The sequence below is a fragment of the Elephas maximus genome, chromosome 9 (assembly GCF_024166365.1).
Source record: "Elephas maximus indicus isolate mEleMax1 chromosome 9, mEleMax1 primary haplotype, whole genome shotgun sequence".
NCBI classification, from domain to species: domain Eukaryota; kingdom Metazoa; phylum Chordata; class Mammalia; order Proboscidea; family Elephantidae; genus Elephas; species Elephas maximus.
In genome coordinates, this window is record NC_064827.1 from 55,060,589 (window position 1) to 55,085,808 (window position 25,220).

Genomic DNA, 25,220 nt, shown 5'->3' on the forward strand with positions numbered 1-25,220 from the left:
CAGTTTTACTCTGCCTTGTAGGGTCACTATGAGTCAGAATGGACTTGACGGCACTTAACAACAGCAACAAGGTAGTGTATTAGTCTCCTAGGGCTGCAGTAACAAAGTACCACAAACTAGTAGCTTAAAAACAACAGAAATTTATACTCTTATAGTTCTGGAAACTAGAAGTCTGAATTCAAGGTATCAGCAGGGCAAGTCTCTCTGAAAGTTCTAGAAGATTCTTCCTTTTCTAGCTCCTGGTAACCTCAGGCATTCCTTGGTTTGTGGTACCATAACTCCAGTCTCTGCCTCCATCTTTAAATGGCCAGCTTCCCTCTGTGTCTGTCTGTCTTTACATGGCCTCCTCTCTGTGTATCTGTGTGTCTTTTCTTTGTATAAGGATACCACTCATATCCGATTAGGGCCCACCCTACTTCAGTGTGATCTCATGTGAACTATTTAAATCTGCAAAGACTCTTTTCAAATAAAGTCACATTTACAGGTATTGAGGGTTAGGACTTGAACGTATTTTTTTGAGGGACACCAGTCAGCCCACTAACAGGTAGTTTATAGTGTGAAGCTGTTCTCTCTTTTGATAAATACATATATTTTAGTTTTTTTTTTTTTTTTTAAATATTTGATAGCCCCTCAGTAAAACCATTGTTTCATTGTTTGTTTTTAAACAGGACAATTCCTCTAACATCCTTTCAGAGTTAGATGAAGAATTTGATAGTTTGTACTCTATATTGGATGAGATGAAAGAAAGGATGGTTAGCAGTATCAAGCAGGAACAAGCTCGTAAATCACAAGAGTTACAGGTGAGATCATACAGCTATTTAAATATGAATAATTTTTGTATACTTAATGTTTTATTGAAAGTAAAACTTGAATTTCTGTATGTAAGTATACCTTTATCTTGAAGAGTAGTAGTTCTTTGTTTTGGTCATAGATACCCTTGAGAATCTGAAACCTATGGGAGACTACAAATGTTCTCTTTCCCTGTTACACACATATGGCATACACACAATTTCCAAGTGTTAAATACTCTCTCAAGTCTGTTTGTACTTTGCAGGTTAAAGTTTGTTGTTTATGTTTAAGGGGAGGGGACGGTCAATATTATTTAAATCATTCATTTAAAAAACTAAACAAGATTGGAGAAGAAAGGAAAACTCAGCATTTTCTGAAGACCTAATGCATGGACTCATCCTGTGCAGATTTCTGGTCTTCTGTGTTGGACCCAGGTCCTTTGGAATACCCTTTATGCTCTCACTTCTTAATCTCAAACCTCCCCTTTACACTCCCCATACTTTCTCTCTGCTAGAGCAACCCTGACGGTCCTCACCTGCCACCAGCCAACATTTCTGTCAACCCAGCCCATATCATGTATTTCAGTTCTGCCATCAAAGTAGCATGAGTTAAATCTTTTATCGTACCTTTTTCTCTCCCTAGTGAGGGCAAAAATCTCATGCATATTGAATATGCATTGTCTTATTATCAGTTTTTATCAGCTACCTGTAGCCATCCCTGGCATGAGGGGTGATCCAGTACTGCTAATACTTTCTTTTTCTCTTACCTCTAACCTCCAAATGCCTGGTTGGTACCTGTAGTTCTGTTTCTTTTATTACATTGTCACTGAGGTGAAGTCACTTAGATGAAGGATCTTCCTTTTGCTTAGATATCTATATGCACAGTTTGTTTTTCTGGCATTGTTAGTAGGGATGTAGACGCAGCCAAAAGGCACATTTAAAACTTTCAGTTGGGTAGGTTAAACTACTGACAGTATTCATCTTGAGATAAGAAATTTTGCAATTTGGGTTAGAAAAATACTTCCTAGTTGTCCCGTATTAATTTATGTATCTTCTTATATTGCCAGCTTTCAGTTAATGGCAGTTGACTACCTCCCTCCCCTTTGGTTCTTTTCTCTCCTCTCTCCTTTCTTCTCTCTGCTGAAAGTTCAAATATATTGGATAGCAGAGCTCTTGCAATAATGACTTTAAAAAAGCATAATTAGAAATTAAACTCATAATTATCCTACTACATTGGATTTTTGAAAAATTATTTTACCTTCATCATTATGTCTAGTTATGCTTGCCTAGTTTTGAAGCTAGTTTTGAGTTGTAAGGAATTTGAAAAGCCTTGAAAATATTTACATCTTAGTGTCCAGAATTCATATTTGAGAACCTAGCTTAGAGAGTCTCTTACTAACACAATTTATGGGGGTAAGTTAGTGATATTTGATGCCTGGGAACTACATTTCATACATTCATTCAATAAAATTTGAGTGACTGCTGTGCTAGATTTTGGGTATGTAGTAGTGAGCAAAGTAGCTCCTTGGATTTCTTATTCTAACAGAGGTTGATTTGGAAGAAATGCAAAAGAAAGGAAACTCAGATCCTTTTGTCAAAGAGTTTAGAATTTTATGAGGGAAAGGCAGAGTAAGCAAAAAAATGTATATAATATTTAACCGACTTAAGAATAATGTTAATATAAGCAGTATATAGCTGTATGTAATCCAGATGGATCATGAACCAAATTAAGAAATAGTTCCTTAGAAGCGGTTTGAAGAGTTTGCGGGGAGAAAAGGCTTACTTGGTAAAGGGAAGACAGGCTATTTGAGGTAAGAGGCGGTTCAGTTGTTAAGATAATCAAAGAGTAAAGTGCATAAGGGTCTTATAGTTACATTTAAGCAAAGTCAGTACTAAGTTGAAGGAGAGCACTAATGTCATTCATGCCATGTCATCTGGGTTTTTTGATCTTTGAACTGTAGCTTAACTTTAGTCCTAATCTTAAGGAGAAGAAAAAAGATTTGCATGTGGAATAAATAGATATTAATAAAGATTATGAAGAAGAATCTTGGATACATTTAAAAGTTTAGAAATAGGTTTCTTTTTTAAAAGTACCGCTAACAATCTTCTCACACGACTGGGCTTAGTTTTAGACATACAGATGATAGAGTGGGAAAGAGAGAACTGAGTAAGAAAGATTGTATTTGGTAAAATTAATATGTGAGCAGTGAAGACAGGGTATATCACTATAACAGTTGCCATCTTTTATTCCTCTTCTTTTGAAATCTATGTACTTGCATTTGTGGTTCTCGTTTTATCCAGTCTTGAAAACTATAAATTTACATTTATAGTAGTATGTATTACTTGAGGAGTGGATAAATGCAGTAATAAAATTCTGCTCAACTCACTGGATCTATACTTAAGCTTAAATAGTGAAATACCAAAAAATTTAGTCTTCACTACAGAGGCTGTTGTCTGCAGATGGATTTTGGTATTTTAATTTAAATTGTAGATAATTTTCAGACTACTCTGATTGAAAAGAACCTTTAAGTAAATTTAGCCCTGGCTACTCAAATTGCTTTATTTTCTTTTTTTGTGTTTTAAATGAGTGTATCTTTATCTGAATGCAGTTAAGCTGTTTTGGACAAATTATGGAAAGATGTTAAGTACAAAGTAGTAAAATAATTTGTTATACGTATGTGACTGGTCGTGATTCCATTGCTTCAGTAGCTCTCTAAAATATTTTTAGTTCAATTATTGCAATTAAATGTGTAAGTTCATTCTAACATAATATATAAGCTTTGAATGGTTAAAGAAAACTTTATTTTAGTGGTTTTTAATTTTTTTCCAGAGTCAGCTTAGTCAATGTAATAATGCCCTGGAGAACTCTGAAGAACTACTAGAATTTGCAACACGGTCACTAGATATAAAGGAACCTGAAGAATTTTCAAAGGTACAGAAAACAAACTGAAAAAAACTAAATCTACTTTAAAGGGAACATACGTTAAAAAAAACTATGGTTTTTCCCCTGTAATTTTGATGTGTTCATTCATTTCTAATACCAAAAAAGGCTTGGAATTTCTTGATAACACTAGATGTTTATTTATTCCAAAATAGATTCTTAGTAGTGTGTGTATTTGAGGTCATGAACAAATTAATTATTTCAGTTTAATTTTCACCTTAACACTCAATTCAGATGAGCCCGTCTATTTTCTTTTTTACTTTCCTGTTGGTAATTTGTTTTAGTGATACTTGTGTACTTGAGCTGAGTCATACTTTTATTATAAGTGTTTCATGGCTAAGGAAAGGTTGATATTGCTGTTAGCATAATTAAAAATCTAATTTTCTATTTCTTTCTATGAGCCACTTGGGAAAATATATCATCACTTGATGCATATGAGCATTGTACCTTTGTGAAATTTGTTATTGGGGACAGATGTCTCACTACTTAAGTAATTGTTTGAATGCTTTATTAAAAGAAAAATGTAGTTCCTTCTGTAAAGGTTATGTTTAATATAAAAATATAAAGAATATAACAAAAAGCCTATTAATGTTTTAACTGACATCCTAGTGTTTAAGAGATTCTGAATTCTGGATTCTAATTCTTATTTTAAATAGTCATTTTTAAATGATTACCAGTTTATTAAATCAAAATTCAGAGGGATGTAGAATATATTTTAAAATGATGTGAAATGAGTAGGAAATTAAGGTCTACAATTAGCAAAATATAGAATCTGTAGTTGTCATATCAGGACATCCCATCTTTGAGTTTGATGTTATTTACTTGGCCTTTGTGCCCTATGTAGTGAGCTGTATTGGTGTTAGAAAGTTGGCTTTATAATTCCTTTGCATCTATAATGTTTTCATTTTATAATTTTTCTGTGAACTTGAGGTAGAAAAAAACTTCCTTGAGAAGGTAACTTTGCTAGCTTACATCTCCGCATTTTGAAATTGAACTTCAAAAATTGATTCCTTCTTTTAGCAGAATGAATCAAAGCAAAAAGTTCTTTTGCTATAAACCAGTAAACTAACTAATTCTAAAAATTTGGAGGTGGGCTGTGAGGAATTTTACCTTTGTCCTTGATAGAAATTTATTATATAAAGGAATTATGAGGGAAATGTATCGTACTTAAAGTATTTAAAAGTATGATATATCACCTCTCCTAAGAGCATATGTATGATGGCATATATATGATAACCTCAAATATCTGGAACACAGCTAAGAAACAAACAGAATGCAAAAGGTGTCTGGGTGGTCAAAATCAGTATCATAGAGTTCATGGACAGGCGTTCATATCCTCCACTCAGGTTGTTTCTCATAATCTGTCCACTCTTGTTTTGAAACTAAAACCCGCCAAAACCAAACCCACTGCTGTTCAGCCAGTTCTGACTCATAATGACCTCAGAGGGTTTCCAAGGCTGTAAATCTCTGCAGAAGCAGACTGCCGCATCTTTCTTCCATGGAGCTGCTGGTGGTTTCAAACCCCTGACCTTTCTGTTAGCAGTCGGTTGCTTTAATCACTGCACCGCTAGTGCTCCAAATTTGTAGATAGTACTAGTAATTTTTTTTTTTTCTGTTCCCTAGTTGTCAACAGATTCCCCTTCTAGTGGAACGGGCCTGGCAGGCATAATCATAACAGAATTAACAGCTGCCAGCTTGGTACAGTGAGGAAGAAGACAGGAAAGCTGTAAAATGTGAACACAAGTACTGAAAAATCATATGAATCCAGTTGCATTTACATAGGGTCTGATGCTAGGAAAAACTATGATAAAAATTTGTTCCAAGTTTCTCTTTCCGATGACATTTTTAAAGTCCTTTTCCTTCTCTTTCTTCTATATGCTATAATCCTCACTATCTCCTTTGTTCTCTCCTGTTTTGTTTCCATTAAAACTTGTTCCCAGCTTATTGTAAATTGGAAAGGTTCTGTCAAATTTACATCGTGGTTTAAATATATTTTCTTAATCTGCCACTTTGCTTCTTCCATCTTACTCCTTTGGTCTTGTCTTCTGTCACTTTATGGTACTACTTAGTAGCTTAAACAGTTTGGAGATGTGGTGAAATGAGTTATTTTTCAGTGTTTCCGGTCAGAAATTTCAGTTTATCTTCAAGAAAAATGCTTAACTGAGAGCTGCTTGCAATTATTTTCGTAGTTTATACAGATGCTATCCAGGTGATGGTTTGATTCCAAGTCAAAAACTAAGGTCACTTTTCATGGTCAGCTGCATGGTCTTGTCTCAATACTGAGCTGCCGACAGAACAGGGAGAGATGATTTTGAACGTTATTTATTTAACTAGCCATATATTGTTAGATATCTGGAAAAATAAATTCTTTTAAGGTTCGCTGTTTGTGAATATCTCATATAAAAGTGCTGAAATCAGATTAATATGAAGAGCTTATAGAACAAAAATCCTTCATTATCTTCAAAAACAGTATTTTAAGTATTAATATTTAAATTATCTTGTGACAGCACCTCAGCATGAGAACTGAATGTAAAGCTGTACCATTTACTAGCATTATACAGTCTGAAGTGAACAAGTGAAAACAGTACAAATAGATTTTAGAACATACTTTCATTTATTAAAAAAAAAGTTAGAAATTTGGTTAATAGTAAATATACGCAGAAAGGTTACTAGCAAATGGGATGCGGATCATTAGCTTTATTACTGGATGGATAAGCAGCCGAAAGCCACCAAGCCTGGGTTTTCTAGCAGTAGCTGGCTTACAGAACACTGCTTAGGTCCTTTGTCAAAATTAGTATTCCTATTTCTACCCTCAGTTTAGACCTTGAGTTCTAACTATGAAAACAGCTGGGTCTGTGGAACAATTTCTAATTCAACTTAACTAACCAATCACCACATCACAGTCTTGCCTCATAATCACCCATTTGCCAGACTAAAAGGTAGTATGATAGCCTGCCCACAGGTGACTACGAAGGAATAAAGATCAGAGTGAGGTGAAAGGGGAATAATGTCATCTCTCTTTGATCACAGATGAAAAAAAGGAAGAATGGGCTCAGTGTATTTCCCACTTCTGACCCACAGTAACTCACCATTGGAATATTTATAGTTCATTGAGTGTCGGGCTCTGACCACGGGGAGGAGCGAATAAGGAGACGGGTGGGTGGAAGCTCACTCAGCACTTTCAAAGGAGCAGAAATATCACTTGAAAGTATCCCTGGAGTAGGGCAGCTGTTAGTGGCAGAAGCTCCTTCTGTGGTCTAACGCCGGGAATGCTGGGAGAGGAGAAACCTTTAATAAAAGCATGAATGTTTCAGTTATGGAGGCAACTTAAAAACAAATCTAAGTATTTAAGTGTTGCTCCAACTTGATTTCACCTTTTATTTCATTTGTGGATATTTATGTAAGATGCAATCTCCTGCTATACAAATATGGTTGGTCATCAAGCAAATTCATTCAGTACTGCATTTCAGAGTTTCGAGTTATTTACTGTGGCTTTGCATGGGTAGGAATTGACTTGACGACAGTGGGTTTGTTTTGTTTTTTTGGTTTGCAAAAGGATTTTAAATGATCGTGTTCTTTGAAAAATAGTTCTTTTTATAAATAGATAAATATATGTATAAAAAAACAAAACTTGCAATGTACGGATTCAACTACTATCCACTTTTTTGTTGTGTATTTTTTTTTGAAGGTTGATATTTTTACCTAAAGGAAAGTACCATTTGAGGCTATCTCTTTCACTCTCTTTGATTGAGTCCCCATGTTTGTTCAGGTTATTCCTTAATATATTTTTAGAGATTAGAATAGAAGTATCAGTGTAAAATTGTAAAAACTGTAAGAAAAAGCATTGTTTGCCCCTTAGTCATTTTCAGATTGTTTTGAGGAGATACAACAAAATTAGGTGTCCCAAATCTAACAGGAAAACCTGAAGAATGAAACAATATTGAACACACAGACAAGACTTGAAGAGTTCCTCAGAGTTGTGTGATTTTTAGGTTTTTAACTGAAAACTCTATTGGACTTTCCTACAAATCAAAATAAAGATAAGTCTTTCAGGCAAATACTACATTTGACACCTGGCTTTTGCCAGATTCATTGTTTTCACAGTCTTAGTGTACCTCTCTCTCAGCAGTGATCATTCAGTAACAGGGTTATTCTTATTTTTGCTGGTGTTTATCAGTTCTCTAATTACAACTAACTTTTACCTTACTGCCTCTTTCTCCATTTCAGCCTCTATTTTATTTAGATTGTTAAAATTTTTATGTATTCACTAAAACACTTAAGTAAAATAGATTATCTAGTTCACATTTCAGAGTCAACAGATAATTTAAAAAATTCAACATCTACAGGTAAGATGGCTTATGAACTTTGAGGGCTCAAAGATATCTTAGGATTCTGAATACTGAAACAGTTAAATGACTTGTTGGCTAATGTGTTGGGCTGAAACTCATCTCTCTTAAACCTTGGTCTAATGTTCCTTATTTTTTGCTGATGAGTTTCAGAATTTCTGATGATGGGAAACAAATTTGGAAATCTCAAATTTTGTTCACCTTGAGTACAGTAAGCAAGATCTTAAACTTCCTTTTTTCTTTTTTTATCATTATTCCCATTTTAAATGTGTTTGGAAAATACTATTCAATTAGCTGCTCCATAAAGAGAATTATTTTAGAATCCTTTGCCTGCGGTATCTTTCTATAGAACCAAAAAAAGATGCGATTTAGAAGAAATAGAAACAATAAGATGTTTAATCTTCAAAGTACATAAATTCATAGATGAAAATAGTTTTTATATCTACTCATTGCAGATTAAAAGCAAGACAGATTGGGAAAGAATTTGAATTTTATTTCTTCATATTTAATTGGTAATTATGAGGCACCCTTTGTGATTACTCTTATATTATACTCTTATTGCAGCTCTGCTTAAGGAAATTTGGTCTTAAGTGATAGATTCCTATGACCAGTGAAATAAAAGATCGGAACTGTAAGATTTGTTCTATAAATAAGTAACTGAGAGATGGAGGGAGGGAGGGAGAGAAGAGCCATCTTACACAAATAAAGAGAAGGGAAGTGTTGGCAAACAAGATTTCAGTGGAAGGGGTAAATAGTGATGTTGAGCAGAGTAATGTGATTAATGCTTCTTGGAGGCTTTCCATTATATGCAATGCCATAGCCCCAAAATAAGTCTAAGCATTCACTAAAGCCTCTTTATAACTCACTAAATGGAATTATGTATATGAAAATAAGTGTGTTGGAGACAGAGCAGTGGTAAATCCTGGGATTAGTTGGTACCTACAAAACAGATATTTAAAACAATCCACCACTCTTTAAATTGAAACTTAGAATCAATCTTAGTAGTCATATGTATTTTTTGGACAGCTCTCTGCTTTGGATGAAGAAATTCCAGAAAAAAGATTCTATAATCTATTTTGATTTAAGGTATTTCTTGAAATTGGACCTAGTACTTTCTACCCTTTTATCGTACAGGATAACTTCAACCCCTCTTGCACTTACACAGTATGTATACAGTAAAATTTGAACTTAAATGAAAGAGGAAACACAGGGTCTTCAGTTTTACCAATAGGATGTATTGTATGTAAATATATGGGACAGCAGTTTTTCCTAGAATATCTGATTTTCATCTATGCCTATTCTGGTTGGTCACAAACAGTCCGTATGTATGTAGTCCAGCCATGTAAGCTTTGCATGTGCATGTGCACCCATGCACACACAAAACAAAAATGGCACCATATTAAGCAACACTAGGCACAGAATTGAATCTTTATGGTTGATTTAAAAAATAATAATGGTGTTTATATTGTTAGGTTATTTGAGGATGACTGGTAAGTAACACTCCTAATCAAGTTCTCAACCAACTAAGAAGTAAGGTAAAAGAAGAATAAAGCTGATAAAATGATATTGAAGAATATGGCTTATGTTAATGGGCAGCCTTCCTAATGCCGAATTGTATAATTAGACATACTTACCCACCCATGGCTACCTTAGGTCTCTGGGGAGGTGACCTGATACATACTACGGCATAGAAGGAAAGAGCGAAATATATGTTCTCTATGAGACTCAGAGTAAGCTGCCAAGAAAAAGAAGAGAAAGTGCTGAGCTAGTCATTTCCATTTTCTTCTTTGGAACCCATAAGTCATGTAATATCTTCAGGAGAAATGAGGGGATAAAGAGAGAGGCTAAGGGAGTAATGCTAGCGGCATTTCCTCCACATGTAAGGAAACATCAGGAGCAGAGTAGCGCCCCGTTCCACTACACCTTAATACTTGTATTTAAAATCTTTGGTTTGTAAATCTAGCTATAATGACAACAATTTTTTAAAAATCAATATAATTGACCCTCTTTACATTTCTTATTATTCTAACCAAAGCAGTGTCATGACTTATGGCACGTATTCTAAATGCCACAGAATTAGGTTGTTGGCTATAGAATATGGAGTTTGGAAAGAATCTTTAGAAATATTAAGTACCAAAAATATCTTAATAAAGAAAGAACTAGAACAGTTAGTATACAATGTCACAGAATTGGTTAGTGGTAGTGCTAGAACTGTGTAATATGCTGATTTTCTAATTCTCAATTCTGTTCTTTTGTATAGAAAGGTACTCAGACCAAACTATTTTAAGGTGGGTATAAAAATGACCAGTAACAAGTAAGAATAATATTTGAACTGAAGAAGAGAGGCAACAGAAACGTTGTTATATACATCTAATTAATATTTGATTAAATTTAATCACTATTAAGTTTTACTATGTGCCGAACATTATGGTAGGCACTGGGGATAAATTGTTGAGTAAAACAGCCGTAGTCTATACCAGATGCATCATTATGCTGATTAGTGTGGGAGAAATATTTTTTAAATATATATTATACTAAAAAAAAAAAACAAACCATTGCTGTTGGATTGATTCCGACTCATAGCAACCCTGTAGGACAGAGTTGAACTGCCCCATAGAATTTCCAGGGAGCAGTTGGTGGATTCAAACTGCTGGCCTTTTGGTTAGCAGCTGTAGCTCTTAAACACTGCACCGTATGTTATATGTTATACTATACTACTATATGTAAATATATGAGACAACGTTTTTTTTTTTATATATTATAATATATAGAACACTGCACCATATCTTATATATTATACTATATTATATGTAAATATATGGGACAATTTTTTTATATAATATATAGAACACTGCACCATATATTATACTATACTATATGTAAATAAATGGGCCAACATTTTTTGTGTTTTTCATGACTATAGAGCACCAAGTAATAGCTGTGTCTCCTTCCTAAACTTCTGCTAACACTCTCAAAAAAAAAAAAAATCCTATGCATAGTAGGTTTAAGTAGCAGCTTCTGTGAAGTTATGTGAGGGTAAGACCCCATTGCAAAAAGTATTTCTCCTAGTCTGAATTTTTGCATTATGACTTCATTCTTTGGAGTAAAGGATTGTAACACCATAACCTAGTTTTATATGTAGGGAGGCAGGTTCTCAGAATATGAAGTCCTTACCCTGTGAGGCATATAAAGAAAATTTGGAGCAACCATTTTTAACAACATCAGTTGTGAAAGAGATCTCTGAAGAAAAACTGGAGAGCAGATTTAAAACATATAAGAAACCATCAGGATGCATGGAACTGTGTCCCATGAAGGAGGTTGATTGTTCTAGTTGCATGTCTGATTGAATGAGAGAAAGTGGAGGTGTGTTTTGATAATCTGAAGGTAAGAAAAAACATTTATACTGATCTGGATTTAGTTTGAAGTGTTAAATTTTCCTCTTTTTAAGGTGATTTTTACACAGGTATGAATTTTCTACTATATTTCTAACATCACATTATGCAAGCTTATATGAACTATAAAAATATCCTGTAATTTATATTTTGGTGAATATGAACTAATAATCTATTGCAGGGTTTATATCCTAACTTTTCTTGCATGTCACTGCCATTGAAACTTGCATGAAAAGCACTAACTGCCTTCTTTCTCTTCTCCCTGACTTGCTCCAAGGCTGCCAGACAGATCAAGGATAGGTATGGTATAAAAACCTACGTTTTTATTTAAGTATCAATATTGAAGTCAGAAATGAAATTCAGAAACAGCTTTTTATTAGAATCTCATTGGGTAAAATTAGAAATACCTAATGGCTAAGTATAAAAAAGTTTCCTCTATATATTTTCTTGGAATAATCAATATAGCAGCATGATTTTAAAACATAACTGTGGAAAATTATGCATTTCCCAAAGAATTTCATTTCTGGTATAATATAGTTAGTTTTAGTTTTAGCGCAGTTCTTAGTTGGCTGTACTAATTGATGGGAACCATTTTGAATAATTAGAAATATATATATATCCCTGGAATGCATTTTTCATTGTTCTCAATTTTAAATATAAAGGTCTTATTTTCTGAGAAGTCACAGCATTTTGAATAGTCCACAAGAGCTAAAGCTCTCCTACTTCACTGCCCTCCTTAACACCTTTGCATTCTCATTCCATCCTGTTCCTGGTGCCATCTCTGTCTACTTCTAATGCCACTACTGTCTAGTTTATACCAGGAGAAAGTTAAAGAAAATGATGAAAGGCTTTGGCTTCAAAGGTCTTTCTAATTGGTAGAGCCAGGATTAAGAAAGGGCATTTATTACTTCCTGTAACGAACACCTCAAAGGGCTAAGGAGCTGCTGGCAACATTTGGAATGGGTTACAACAGAAGGGATGGCTTTAACCTGCCTGGTTAGTCACTGAGAATTCACCGTAGTGTAATTGTTGCTTAAGGTTTCTTCGTCTGGGGATTTGAGATTCTCTGAAAGGTGCAGCTCCTCGATGCACCGTTGTGAATCCGAGATCAATTTATTTATCAGATAATTCACAAAATTATACATCATACATTTGTGTGAAAAACAGTGTCTATTGTTAATCTTGACTGAAGCTTTGATTCTAAATCTCCCTTTCTCTCGTGGTCTTTTCTTTGATTAAAGGCAAGGTTCACATGGCACTCACAGCATTCTTTGTACAAATGTTAAGAAATTTTTACATTTTGTGTATCTTATATCAGGGGGTAGTTAAAGACAAAGGTCATTCTTATAAATCCCGGATGTAGAAGGTGTTGGAGAAGGAACACTATGAAAGTTTGAAGGTGAAAGGTGTATTGATTATGAGGAATGGATGCTACACCGCTCAGTTTTTTTTTGAATGAGGTAGATTTGGGTTGTGTCTGCTGGCATTTGCCATGAGTAATCCAACCTGCCTGTTTCGGCCACCTACTCCATGACTGCACTAAGTGTAGCTGTGGTCCCTGGTTTTCTGGTTGGGGAAGTTACTTCCCAATCAGGCTTGGGGCTCTTCAAAGACTTGGCAGGAGACCTTGCAGAAATCTTATTGTTCCTCTCCTGTAGATCTGTATGACTCTGTGCTACCCCAAATCCTGTCTTTGCCCCTGACTTCTTCCTTTTTGTTCAGATTTGTTTGCCATAATTTAATTTTCTGGCCAGTTTTCATGGCTGAATGTATTCTTCACTGAAGCTTGACTTTTCTACCTCCTGTTCTGAGCCAGTCTTTAGTCTTGATTTCATCAGCATCTAGGTGATCTCAGGAGTTAGGGTGCCTTTTATCTGCCCAGGGTAAACTCTATTTTCTCTATGATTTTCTTGTTTGTTTGTTCTGTTTGTTTCAAAGTCTGTGTATTTTTGGCCACCCATTACATGAATTACATGAATTACATTCACACATTGTGTAATCATCACCACTGTCTTATTTCTAAAACTTTTCATCACCCCAAACAGAAACTCAGTACCCATCAAGCAGTAACTTCCCGTTCCTCCCTCTCCCCGGTCCTGGTAACCAACTGCTAAAACTTGATTTTTAGCTTCATAATGTCCAAGCATCTCATTTATTTTCCAAGTGCTTTTCCAGGGAGCGAACATCTAGATTTCTATCATTGCAACTTCATAACATAAAAATAATTCAAACATAGTTATAATGAAATATTTTCTCCAAAGGAAGAAAAAGCTATTCCTTTATCTGAAGACAAAGAGGGTATTTTAAAGAAGGGTGTGTAACACCTGAGCAGGGAGTCAGATACGTAAAAGTAAATATATCTATGAAAACTCAGTATTTATTATTTGCTGTGAACAAGTTATACAGGAGCAAGTGGGGCATGAGAGGAAAAAGTAAAGACAGAAATAAGAAGACAATATGTAGCAAATCTCTGAAACTTTATAAATCATTAGTATACTACTTATGGGTGCTTAATAATATTGGATGATGATTAATCGAAGTATGTTATGGGAGTTATTGTTTCTTCAAAGAGAGGAGTTATGAAGGGGAAGATCAAGTTAATTAGTTTGGTAGGTTGAGGAGATTAAAAGTTCATCCATATTTTTAGTTATTTTATCTTTGTGGAAAAAAAAACCCAGGGAGGAAAGGGTCTTTGTACTCAGTTTGTACTGTTAGAAATAAACCAAGAATGTCAAAGTGAATTAAAACATGCCCAAACCACATGGATCCTATAGTGTAGAGAATTATGTATGAATTTTCATGATCTATGATTGCTTGGGCTTTGAGGCACAATTGTCTAAATATATTCAATTTAAAAACAAAAGTTCAGTCTTTCATAAAAGTATCTATAGTATTATACATCTAAATTGATTCCTAGAGGTTTTGAAGTTTTCATGGACTAAAAAATAAGAATCATTATCCTTGTCTTTTAGGCTTTGATAACCATTTCTAATGTAGTTTTGGGAGTACGTTCCTTTTCTGTGGTGTCATACTGATTAAAGTTTTACAGATTTAAAATTCCCTAAAATACTTTTTGATGTTTTTTTCTCAACAGTTCTCTATAAATATTTAAATAGTTGATTAAGTTTAAAGAAGAATCAAGTAGTTTTGAACCCATTTACTGTTTCCACCTACCCACTGCTGTTGAAGTGACCCTATAGGGCAAAGTAGAACCACCCCATAGGATTTCCAAGGCAGACTGCCACATCTTTCTTCTGCAGAGTGGCTGGTAGGTTCTTTGAACCACTGACCTTTTTGGTTAGCAGCGGAGTGCTTTAACCACTGTACCACCAGGATTCCTTTATTTACTGATTCAGTGAACATTTATTAAGTACTTAACTCTAAGGTGTTAAATCAAAAGATACTTGAGGCTTTAAAGAACAGTATATGGAAGGCATAGCCTTTGTTTCTGACTTCTAGTTGGTATTTCATTATTTGAGAATTAATACTTTAAAGTACTATGTGTGAAGCACTAAGCATTATGCCTGGCACAAATCAAGTGTTCAGTAAATATGAATTTTCTTCATAAATTGTATTTCAGCATAGCACTTTCTTGATGAATAGATCAGCTGCTGTTTATTCATTTTTACTATTAAATGAGGTGTTTACTTCTCTGTCTTTAAGATGAAATAAAATAGCTGAATACGAGAACAATTTGACATCTTTCATCCTGTTGATCTGTAGGGTTGATTTGACACATCTGCTTGATTAAGCCTGGTATTCCCTTTGCCCTTCCTGCTCTATTTACTTCCTTTCCCAAATTGTGTACAAGCAGGACAACATTCATGAACAGTAGTTTTATATCATTCTTTGATCAAAGATAATAAGGGGAATTATTTTGTGGTGTTTTTGGAAATTTACTAGAAAAATGAAAAATTAAAATTTGAGATAAAATTGCAAATTAATAGAATATGAGGAGTTCTTTTAATTGACAGCTCTTATTGACAGGCCAGTTTCCCCATACTTTCGGTAAAGTGAGGTGTGGTACGACGTTTTTCTTTTTTGTTTTTCTCTCCATGTTCATCTAATAATTGGTTTATTGAAGCCCCATTATTTTCATGGCATATAGTTTCACAGGGCTGTTTCTCATAGTATCCTTCCACGTAGCTGTCAGAGTGACACCTACTAGTTTGGTATTCACTGGTCGTGATTTACTTCTCTCCTTTCGCATCCATGGTCTATCTTTGGCAGGTGCAAGCTACACAGTATTGGAGGGTATGCAGGGTAGCTATGACTATTAGAACGTTTAAACCAGGGTGTATGTACCATTCATTATTTGGCATATGAAAAGAAGTGAGGCTGGCATCAGGAAGTCAGTGAGATTGAGTGTGCAGAGGTTCAGATGAATGTTCGGTCTGTTAATTTGCATATATATGCAATTTTATAGAACTGGCAGGATAAAAATTGCTAAAAGTCTTCAATATATCTTTAAATTAAGAGATGTTTTGTAGCTTTTCATTTAATTTTTTTAAAACCCCTTAAGAGCAAATTTCTGTTTAACTTTGTTATCTAGTTATAGTTCCCGAAATCATTAAAGCGAATCAATTTCTATCTTTCATTTTATAAATGAAAAAAGTGATTTGATTCTTCTTTTATTTTAAAAAATGTTTATGTTTGCCATAGAGTCACAATGGCATCAGCCTTTCGCCTTTCTTTGAAACCAAAGGTCAGTGACAACATGACTCACTTAATGGTGGATTTCTCTCGGGAAAGACAGATGCTGCAGACTTTGAAGTTTTTGCCAGGTAAATACATGTATTACATGTCAAGTTTAGTATAAAAATTTCTTTTCCTGCAAGATTTTCCCGTAATGAACACGTTGGTATATAAATATTTAAAAAGTATAGCACAATTTCTTTTCTTCATTCAGCTAATGAAATTTACTAGTTTTTAGTTTTATAGAATTACTTAGTGATGGTAAAAATTCCTTTCTAAATATCCCACTGAGTGTATATTTTATTGCTAGTTAGGCAGAGAAAAGGAATATAGCCTGAAATACTTAACTGTGTCTCATTTTCTTCATCTTTAAAATGTGAATGTTATCCTTCTAGGGTTTTTATCAGGATTATATGAACTGGTACTACTAAAAAAAAAAAAAAAAGAGCACTTTAAATAGTTCTGGCACATAGTTAACACTCGTTGAGTGTTAGCTGCAGTCATTATTGTGTGGTTCTTATTGGCTCAGATGAAATTTTTATTTCCAGTAATAATGTGTTAATGTTAATTTCCTAGAGTATTAGTATGAGGATATTCCAATGGCCAAACTATTTGAAATTGAATCTCAAAATATTGCCCAGTTAAGAACCAATTAAGGACCTTTTGGTTAGTATTATTTTTACTTAGCATAAAGTAATGCTGTTAATGTGATAGTTAAAACTGTTTTGGACATGATAATTTGGGAGATCTCGGAATATCTTGGAAGTGAAGTATTTTGCTTATAGGTCTTCTGTTAGAAACTGTCCTCCCCCCTGCCCTGCACCCCGCCCCAAGGTTAGCTGTTTGTGAATAGGGAATGTTGACCATATGAAACCGTTTCTTTCCCCTCAGAAACTTTAAAATAGGATTGGAAACACAAGGTTAATAGTCATGAAACTGTAAGGGTAGCACAAGTAAAGTAGTAACTTGTGAGGTGTAGATCAGAAATTCTAGAGGAGTTTATAGAAAGAAAAGATAACAGTAGGATGAGAAAAGAAACTGTAGTTGTTGATACTTGTCAGTGGGTATCTACCTATACATTGGTCTTCAGAATTATATTTTCATTTCGGAGTCCCTGGGTGGTACAAATGCTTAAGCACTTGGCTACTAACTGAAAAGTTGGTGGCTTGAATCTATCCAGAGGTACCTGGAAAGAAAGTCCTGACAGTCTACTTCCAAAAGATCACAACCATTGAAAACTCTATAGGGCACAGTTCTACTCTGAAACACGTGGCATCACTTTGAGTCAGAATTGACTCAACGGCAACCGGTTTTTGGTTTTCATATTGTCATCCACAGTGCTCTATTTAAGAGTGAAACTGCTATGAAAGGGAAAATAATATTTTTCATGGGTTTATTTAGACTGTCAAATAGTTTAAAAATGAGTTGGATCATCTCAATCTGACACTTGGAATTCCATTGGCAAAAGACTGGATTTTGCTTTAGTTTTGAAAATTTGAAGTTTGTAGTACCAAAATTCCACTGATTACCAGTGAACTGAGCTTTTATTTTTAAAAAGAACATCCAGTTGTTTACTTATGGGGGATATGGACCTAAATCTCAGGCTAGGAAATGTATCTTGAAATAGGAGTCTCTTAAGAACAACTTCTAAAACCTTTATAGAAAGGAAGAGAAAATACTTTTAGGAGTCATATTGATTTTATGTCTGTCTTTATCATCACTATGACCCTAAAACCTCAAAGTTTCACCCTCCTTTATATATCCATCGGAGCCCTGGTGGCACAGTGGTTAAGACCTTGGCTACTGACTAAAAGGTCAGCAGTTCGAATCCACCAACTGCTCCTTGGAAACCCTGTGGGGCAGTTTTACCGTGTCCTGTAGGGTCATTATGACTCAGAATCAATTCAACAGCAACAGGATTGGGTTTTTGGGTTTTATATAGCTATCAGATGTAAAACCAAACCAAACCTGTTGCTGTTGAGTCGATTCCAACTCATAGAGACCCTTGTAGGACAGGGTAGAACTGCCTCCATAGATTTCCAAGGCTGTAATCTTTTTTTTTTTTTTTAATTGTGCTTTAGTTGCAAGTTTACAGCTCAAGTTCATTTCTCATATAAAAATTTATGTATTGTTATGTGACATTAGTTAAAGTCCCTATAATGTGACAGCACACTCCTCTTCCCCACGCCAAGTTTCCCATGTCTTTCAACCAGCTCCTGTCCCTTCCTGCCTTCTCATCCTGCCTCCGGACAGGAGCCTCCCATTTGGTCTCGTGTATCTGTTTGAACTAAGAAGTACAACCTTCATGGGTATTATTTTGTGTTCTATAGTCCAGTCTGATCTTTTTCTGAAGAGTGAGCTTCAGGAATGGTTTAGTTCTAGGTTAACAGAGTGGCCAGGGCCCATGGCTTCGGAGTTTCCTCCAGCCTCAGTCAGACCATTAAGCTTGGTCTTTTTACATAAATTTGAGTTCTGTTCTACACTTTTCTCCTGCTCTGTCAGGGACTCTCTGTTGTTTTCTCTGTCAGTGTGGTCATTGATGGTAGCCGGACACCATCTAGTTCTTCTGTTCTCAGCCTGATGGGGTTTCTGGTTTATTTTGTCCTTTTGTCTCTTGGACTAATATTTTCCTTGTGTCATTGGTATTCTTTGTTATCCTTTGCTCCAGGTGGGCTGGGACAAATAGGATGCATCTTAGATGGCTGTTCCCAAGTTTTTAAGACCCCAGATGCCACTCACCAAAGTGGGATGCAGAACATTTTCTTAATAAACTTTGTTATTCCAGTTGACTTGGATATCCCCTGAAACCATGGTCTCCAGAAACCAGACCCAGCTACTCTGTCCCTTGAAGTACTTGGTTATGTTCAGGAAACTTCTTAGCTTTTGGTTTAATCCAGTTGTGCTGACTTCCCTATATTGTTTGTTGTCCTTCCTTTCACCTAAGATAATTCTTGTCTACTATCTAGTTAATGAATTCCCCTCTCCCTCCCTCCCTACCCTCATAACCATCAAAGAATGTTTTCTTGTCTGTTTGAACCTTTTCTTGAGCTCTTATAATAATGGCCTCATACAATATTTGTCCTTTTGCCACTGACTGATTGCACTCAGCACAATGCCCTCCAAATTCATCCATGTTGTGAGAGTTTTTGCAAATTCATCATTGTTCTTTATTGTTGCGTAGTATTCCATTGTGTGTATGTACCATAATTTGTTTATCCATTTGTTTGTTGATGAGCACCTAGGTTGTTTCCATTTTTGCTACTGTGAGTAGTGCTGCAATGAACATGGGTGTGAATATATATATTCATGTGACAGTTCTTATTTCTGTAGGATATATTCCAAGGAGTGAGATTGCTGTATAGTATGGTACTTCTATTTCTAGCTTTTTAAGGAAGCATCAAATTGATTTCCAAAGCGGTTGTACCATTTTACATTCCCACCAACAGTGCATAAGTGTTCTAGTCTCTCTGCAACCTCTCCAACATTTGTTATTTTGTAGTTTTGGATTAGTGCCATCTTTGTTGGAGTGAGATGGTATCTCATTGTAGTTTTGATTTGCATTTGTCTAATGGCTAATGATCTTGAGCATTTCCTCATGTATCTGTTATCCACCTGAGTGTCTTCTTTGTTGAAGTGTCTGTTCATATCCTTTGCCCTTTCTTTAATTGGGTGGTTTGTCTTTTTGTTGTTGAGATGTTGCAGTATCCTGTAGATTTTAGAGATTAGACCCTTATCAGATATGTCATAGCCAAAATTTTTTTCCCAGTCTGTAGGTTGTGTTTTTACTCTTTTGGTAAAGTCTTTTGATTGGCGTAAGTGTTTGAGTTTTAGGAGCTCCCGGTAATCTAGTTTCTCCTCTGGTGTTTGTGCATTGTTAGTTATGGTTTGTATTCTATTTTATGCCATGTATTAGGGCTCCTAGCATTGTCCCTGTTTTTTCTTCCATGATCTTTATCATTTTCGATTTTATATTTCGGTCTTTGATCCATCTTGAGTTAGCTTTTGTGCATGGTGTGAGATATGGGTCTTGTTTCATTTTTTTGCAGATGGATATCCAGTTATGCCAGTACTATTTATTAAAAAGACTGTCTTTTTCCCATTTAACTGGCTTTGGGCCTTTGTCAAATATCAGCTGCCCATACGTGGATGAATGAATTTATGTGTGGATTCTCAATTCTGTTCTATTTGTCTATGTAACTTGTCGTACTAGTACCAGGCTGTTCTGACTACTGTGGTGGTATAATAGGTTCTAAAATCAGATAATGTAAGGCCTCCCCCTTTGTTTGTCTTCTTTAGTAATACTTTACTTACCTGGGGCCTCTTCCCTTTCCATATGAAGTTGGTGATTTGTTTCTTCATCTCGTTAAATGTCATTGGAATTTGGATCAGGGTTACATTGTATGTGTAGATCCCAAGGCTGTAATCGTTACAGAAGCAGACTGCCACATCTTTCTCCCATGGAGTGGCTGGTGGGTCTGAACTGCCAACCTTTTGGTTAGCAGCCAAGCGCTTAACCATTGCACCATTAGGGCTCCTTCCATAATAAGGGTAGAACTGCCTCATAGGGTTTCAAGACTATAATCTTTATGTAAAGATTTACAGCCTTGGAAATCCTGTAGGGTTACTATGAGTCGGAATTGACTCAATGGCAGCGGGTTTGGTTTGGTTTGGTTTGGAATCTTTACGGAAGCTGCCACATCTTTCTCCTGCAGATCCACTAGTGGATTCAAACTGCCCACCTTTGGGTTAGCAGCTGGGTGCTTAACCACTGCACCAGCAGGGCTCATATCAGATATAGAACATTCTTAATAGAGTTTTCATCTCAGTGGATGAGCAGAGAAAAATTTGTAACAACCTAGAGAGGGAAGTTGCCCTTTGCTTCTTATCTGTTCCCATATTAAGGCTACTTTAGTGTTTATTTTTTTAAACTATTTTTAATAGAAAAAAGAACATATGTATGTGGTTACAAAAAAAAAAAAAGTTAAAATAGTACAAAAGGATATAAAATAAAAAATAACTCTCTCATCTCAGACTCCAGTGCTCCCTGTAAGCTACCAGTGATATTATCCTGTGCTTATCTTTCCAGAAAGTCTATAGAAACATATAATTGTATAGACAGAATCATACCTATGTAATATTTGACAATATTGGCCCTCAAAAATGGTGGTTTCATCTTGTTAAACCTAATATACAGCTTCTTTTTAAATAGAGTTTATAAATATAAAAATATATATAAACCCATTGCCATAGAGCCAGTTCTGACTCATAGTGACTCTATAGGACAGAGTAGAACTGTGCCATAGGGTTTCCAAGGAGTGACTGGTGGATTCGAACTGCTGACCTTTTGGTTAGCAGCCGGACGCTTAACCACTGTGCCAGCAGAGCTCCATATATGTATGTATATACACTGTTGTGTAATTTTGTTTTGTCACTTAAAAGTATGTAGAAGTTTATTCCATATCACTATAGCTCTATTCCTTTTTTTTCCCATGGCTGAAGGTAGTAATTATTTTTTCTTGAAAAGTATTGAGATTTATAGTCTTTAGAGACAATGTAGTAATGAACAAAATGCTTAGTGTGTTTACAGAGATGTGTCACTGTGCCTCGAGGACATTTTGTGGAAGTGGAAGTGTATGTTCATTTTAAATTTGGATAGATAATTAAATTGTCAGAGAGATTTCACCAGTTTATATTTTCCTGAAAATGTTTTAATACCTATATATTTATACCATGGAAACCCTAGTGGCATAGTGGTTAAGTGTTACAGCTGCTAACCAAGAGGTCAGCAGTTCGAATCGGCCAGGTGCTCCTTGGAAACTCTATGGGGCAGTTCTACTCTGTCCTATAGAGTCGCTGTGAGTCGGCATCAACTCGACGGCAGTGGGTTTGGTTTGGTTATTTATACCATTGTAAACTCTGTTTTAAGATTTTAATTTGGTTTTTATTCTAATAGATGAGAAGTTCCATGATTCTTGATTATTGTAACTTTATAGTAATTCTTCAAGTCAAGTAGCATCAGTCCTTCGATTTTGTACTTCTTTGGTGTCGTATTGGCTATTCTGAGTCTTTTGCCTTTATATTTAAACCTTAGAATCAGGTTGTTAGTATCCACAAAATAACTTGCTGGGATTTTAACAGGCATTGTGTTGAATCTATAAATCATGCTGGGAAGAACTGACTTCTTAACAATATTGGGTTTTCTTGTTCATGAGAATGGAATATCACTCCATTTATTTAGATCTTTATTGATTTCTTTCATCAGAGTTTTATAGTTTTTTAAATATGGATCTTGTACATATTTTAAGCTTATATCTAAGTATTCCTTTTTATTTGGTGCTACTATAAATGGTATCTGGATAATGGCGTTGGATTTTTAACTTCATACTCTAGTTGCTCGTTGCTGGTATATAGGAAAGCAATTGACTTTTGTACATTAACCTTGTATCCCACATCCTTAGCATAATGGCTTATTAATTCTAAGACAGTCTTTTTTGTCGATCTGTTAGGTTTTTTATATAGACAGTCATGTCATCTGTGAACAAAGAACATTTTTATTTCTTCTTTCCTAATCTGTATACCTTTAATTTCCTTTTTTTGCTTTGTTGCATTTAGCTAGGACTACCAATACAGCATTGACTAGGAATGCTGTGAGGGGACCTCCTGATCTTAACCATTATATATGATGTTAGCTGTAAATTTTTGTAGGTATTCTTTATCAAGTTGAGGAAGTTTACCTCTATTCCTAGTTTGCTGAGAGTACTTATCATGAATGGGTGTTAGAGTTTGCCAAATTATTTTTCTCCATCTATTGATACCATCGTATGATTTTTTTTTTTTTTGGTAGCCTATTGATGTGATGGGTTACATTAATGGATTTTCGAGTGTTGAACCAGTGTTGCATACCTGGAATAAAGCCTTTAAATTCTCTTTCTATCAACAAAATGTTTAAAGACAGTACCTGTTGGACTCATAGTTTCACACAATATAAAAGAGATTAAACAAGCAAGAGAAGAAGCAGAGAGGGGAGGTGAGAGATGCCAAGCCACATGAAGATTGCCCAGGAGCAGAAACTCAGAAGAAACAAGGACCTTCCTCCAGAGCTGAGAGAGAGAGAAAACCTCCCCTTGGAGCCACCACCTCGAATTTAGCTTCCTAAATTGTGAGAAAATAAATTCCTGTTTGTTAAAGCCACCTACTCATGGTATTTCTGTTACAGCAGCACTAAGTCTAAGATCGAATTTAATACTAGAAGAGTGGGGTATTGCGGTAACAAATACCTACAATGTAGAAGTGGTTTTAGAATCGGGTAATGGGTGGAGGCTGGAAGAACTTTAAGGTGCCTAATAGTAAAAGCCTAGATTACCTTGAAGAGACTGTTGGTAGAATTATGAACATCAAAGGCAGTTCTGGGGAGGGCTCAAAAGGAAGTGAGGAGAGCTATAAAGTTTCTGTCATCTTAAAGAATACATACAGTGGTAGCAACAGAATGTAGCTAGAAACGTGAATATTAATGTGCTTCTTGTGAAGCTTTAAAAGAAAATGATGAGCATGTGGTTGGATAACGGAGGAAGAGTGATGCTTTTTATACAGTGGCAGAGAACTTGTTTGAATTATGTTCAGATGTTTGGTAGAAGGTAGACCTTGTAAATGATGGACTTGGATATCTGGCTGATGAGATTTCTAAGCAAGATGTTAAAGGGGCCAGGTGGTTTCTCCTTGCCACTTATAGTAAAATGTGAGAGGAAAGAGATGGACTTAAATATGAGGTGTACAAAATGAAAACAGAACTTAATGTTTTGGAAAATACTGTTGTATAAACTAAGGACACATGTCCTAGAATGTTCACCAAGAATGTTGCTACACAATCTTTTGTTAAAGAAATTAAGCCTGTAACTCATAGATCTAACTAACTACCACAGCAGAAAAGTCATCAGTTTAGACTGAAGGGGATAAAGAACAAAAGGAAAGAATGCTGTCTGCCTCTTGGAATTCTACAGGCAGGAAACGGGCCAGAGGAGCTATGTCCCTTGTCCTCCAAGAAAAGGAAAGAATCATCCCTGGAGCAGCTCAGAGACCAGCAGAAGGAGCACAGGAAGCAGGACCTTCTTGATTTCAAAGGGTGGGGCCACAGTCTCCTGGATCTTGGAGCTTGGGACCACAGCCTCCTAGGTTTCAAAGAGTCAGGTCTTTGCCAACTGGGTTCCAGAGTGTGGGGCTGCCATTAAGGTGTTCCAGGGGGATGGGGCTGCCGCCCAGAGCTGAGGGAGTGGGGCTCATGCTCAAGGGGCAGAGGAACAGGGCTTGCCAGGGCCAAGGGGGTGGGGTTGCCACTCAGATGGACTAGGAGAATGAGGCTGCCTAAAGCCTAGGGAGCAGAGTTGCCATCCTTGAGGGAGGGCCTGGAAGGTGGAGCTGAAGCCCAGGGGCAAGGGGCCTCCATCCAGAATCCAGAGGGCATGGCCAACACCCAGAGTCTGGAGGATGGGGCCTAAGACAGGGGCAGTGGTAGTTTTGTGGTAGAATTCTCACCTTACATATGGGAGACCTGGGTTTGATTCTTGGCCAGTGCACCTCAGATGCAGCCACCACCTGTCTGTAGCGGAAGCTTTCACACTGCTATGTGCAGTGTGCTGTATTCTCGAGTTCTTAGTGAAGACCATTTGGAGCAGAGCATAGGCCAGATATTGTTCTAATGGCATGGTCAACAGGCGTTTATTCCTAACAGAATAAACAGGACAGGGATAAGTAGAACCACAAACATTCTCATCAGCCTTGAGTCTCCAATGTTAGTTTCCATCCCAGGGTGTGATACTATGATCGCATCCAAGTATGCCCCATTTTGCACCATGGAAGAGGAATGCCAGAGCCCTTCTCTGCCAGGATTAATACACTTAACAGGACAGCCGTGTCTGCCTGCCGAAAAGCATGTAGAGAGATTCAGTAGGGGGAAGGGGTAATAAAAGGTAAAAGAGGGTAATAAAAGTAGGAGGTCCACTGTGGGTAATGGACGTTATTTGTTGCCCTTGTTTAGGGCAGGTGACCATCTCCCGATGCCTAG

At 36.0% G+C, this 25,220-nt stretch overlaps 1 protein-coding gene across 3 annotated transcripts in view; it reads left to right on the forward strand.

Moving 5' to 3' along the window:
- FSD1L (fibronectin type III and SPRY domain containing 1 like) overlaps nucleotides 1-25,220 on the forward strand; it is an 83,249-nt gene that overhangs the window by 31,945 nt on the left and 26,084 nt on the right. For 2 of the 3 annotated variants that reach the window (XM_049895778.1, XM_049895780.1), the window contains exons 3-6: nucleotides 669-800; nucleotides 3,619-3,720; nucleotides 11,745-11,767; nucleotides 16,130-16,251. In XM_049895778.1, coding sequence (XP_049751735.1) covers nucleotides 669-800; nucleotides 3,619-3,720; nucleotides 11,745-11,767; nucleotides 16,130-16,251 — 379 coding nt within the window. Of the gene's footprint in view, nucleotides 1-668; nucleotides 801-3,597; nucleotides 3,721-11,744; nucleotides 11,768-16,129; nucleotides 16,252-25,220 lie in introns of all 3 variants that reach the window. The other variant, XM_049895779.1, reaches the window with a different exon arrangement.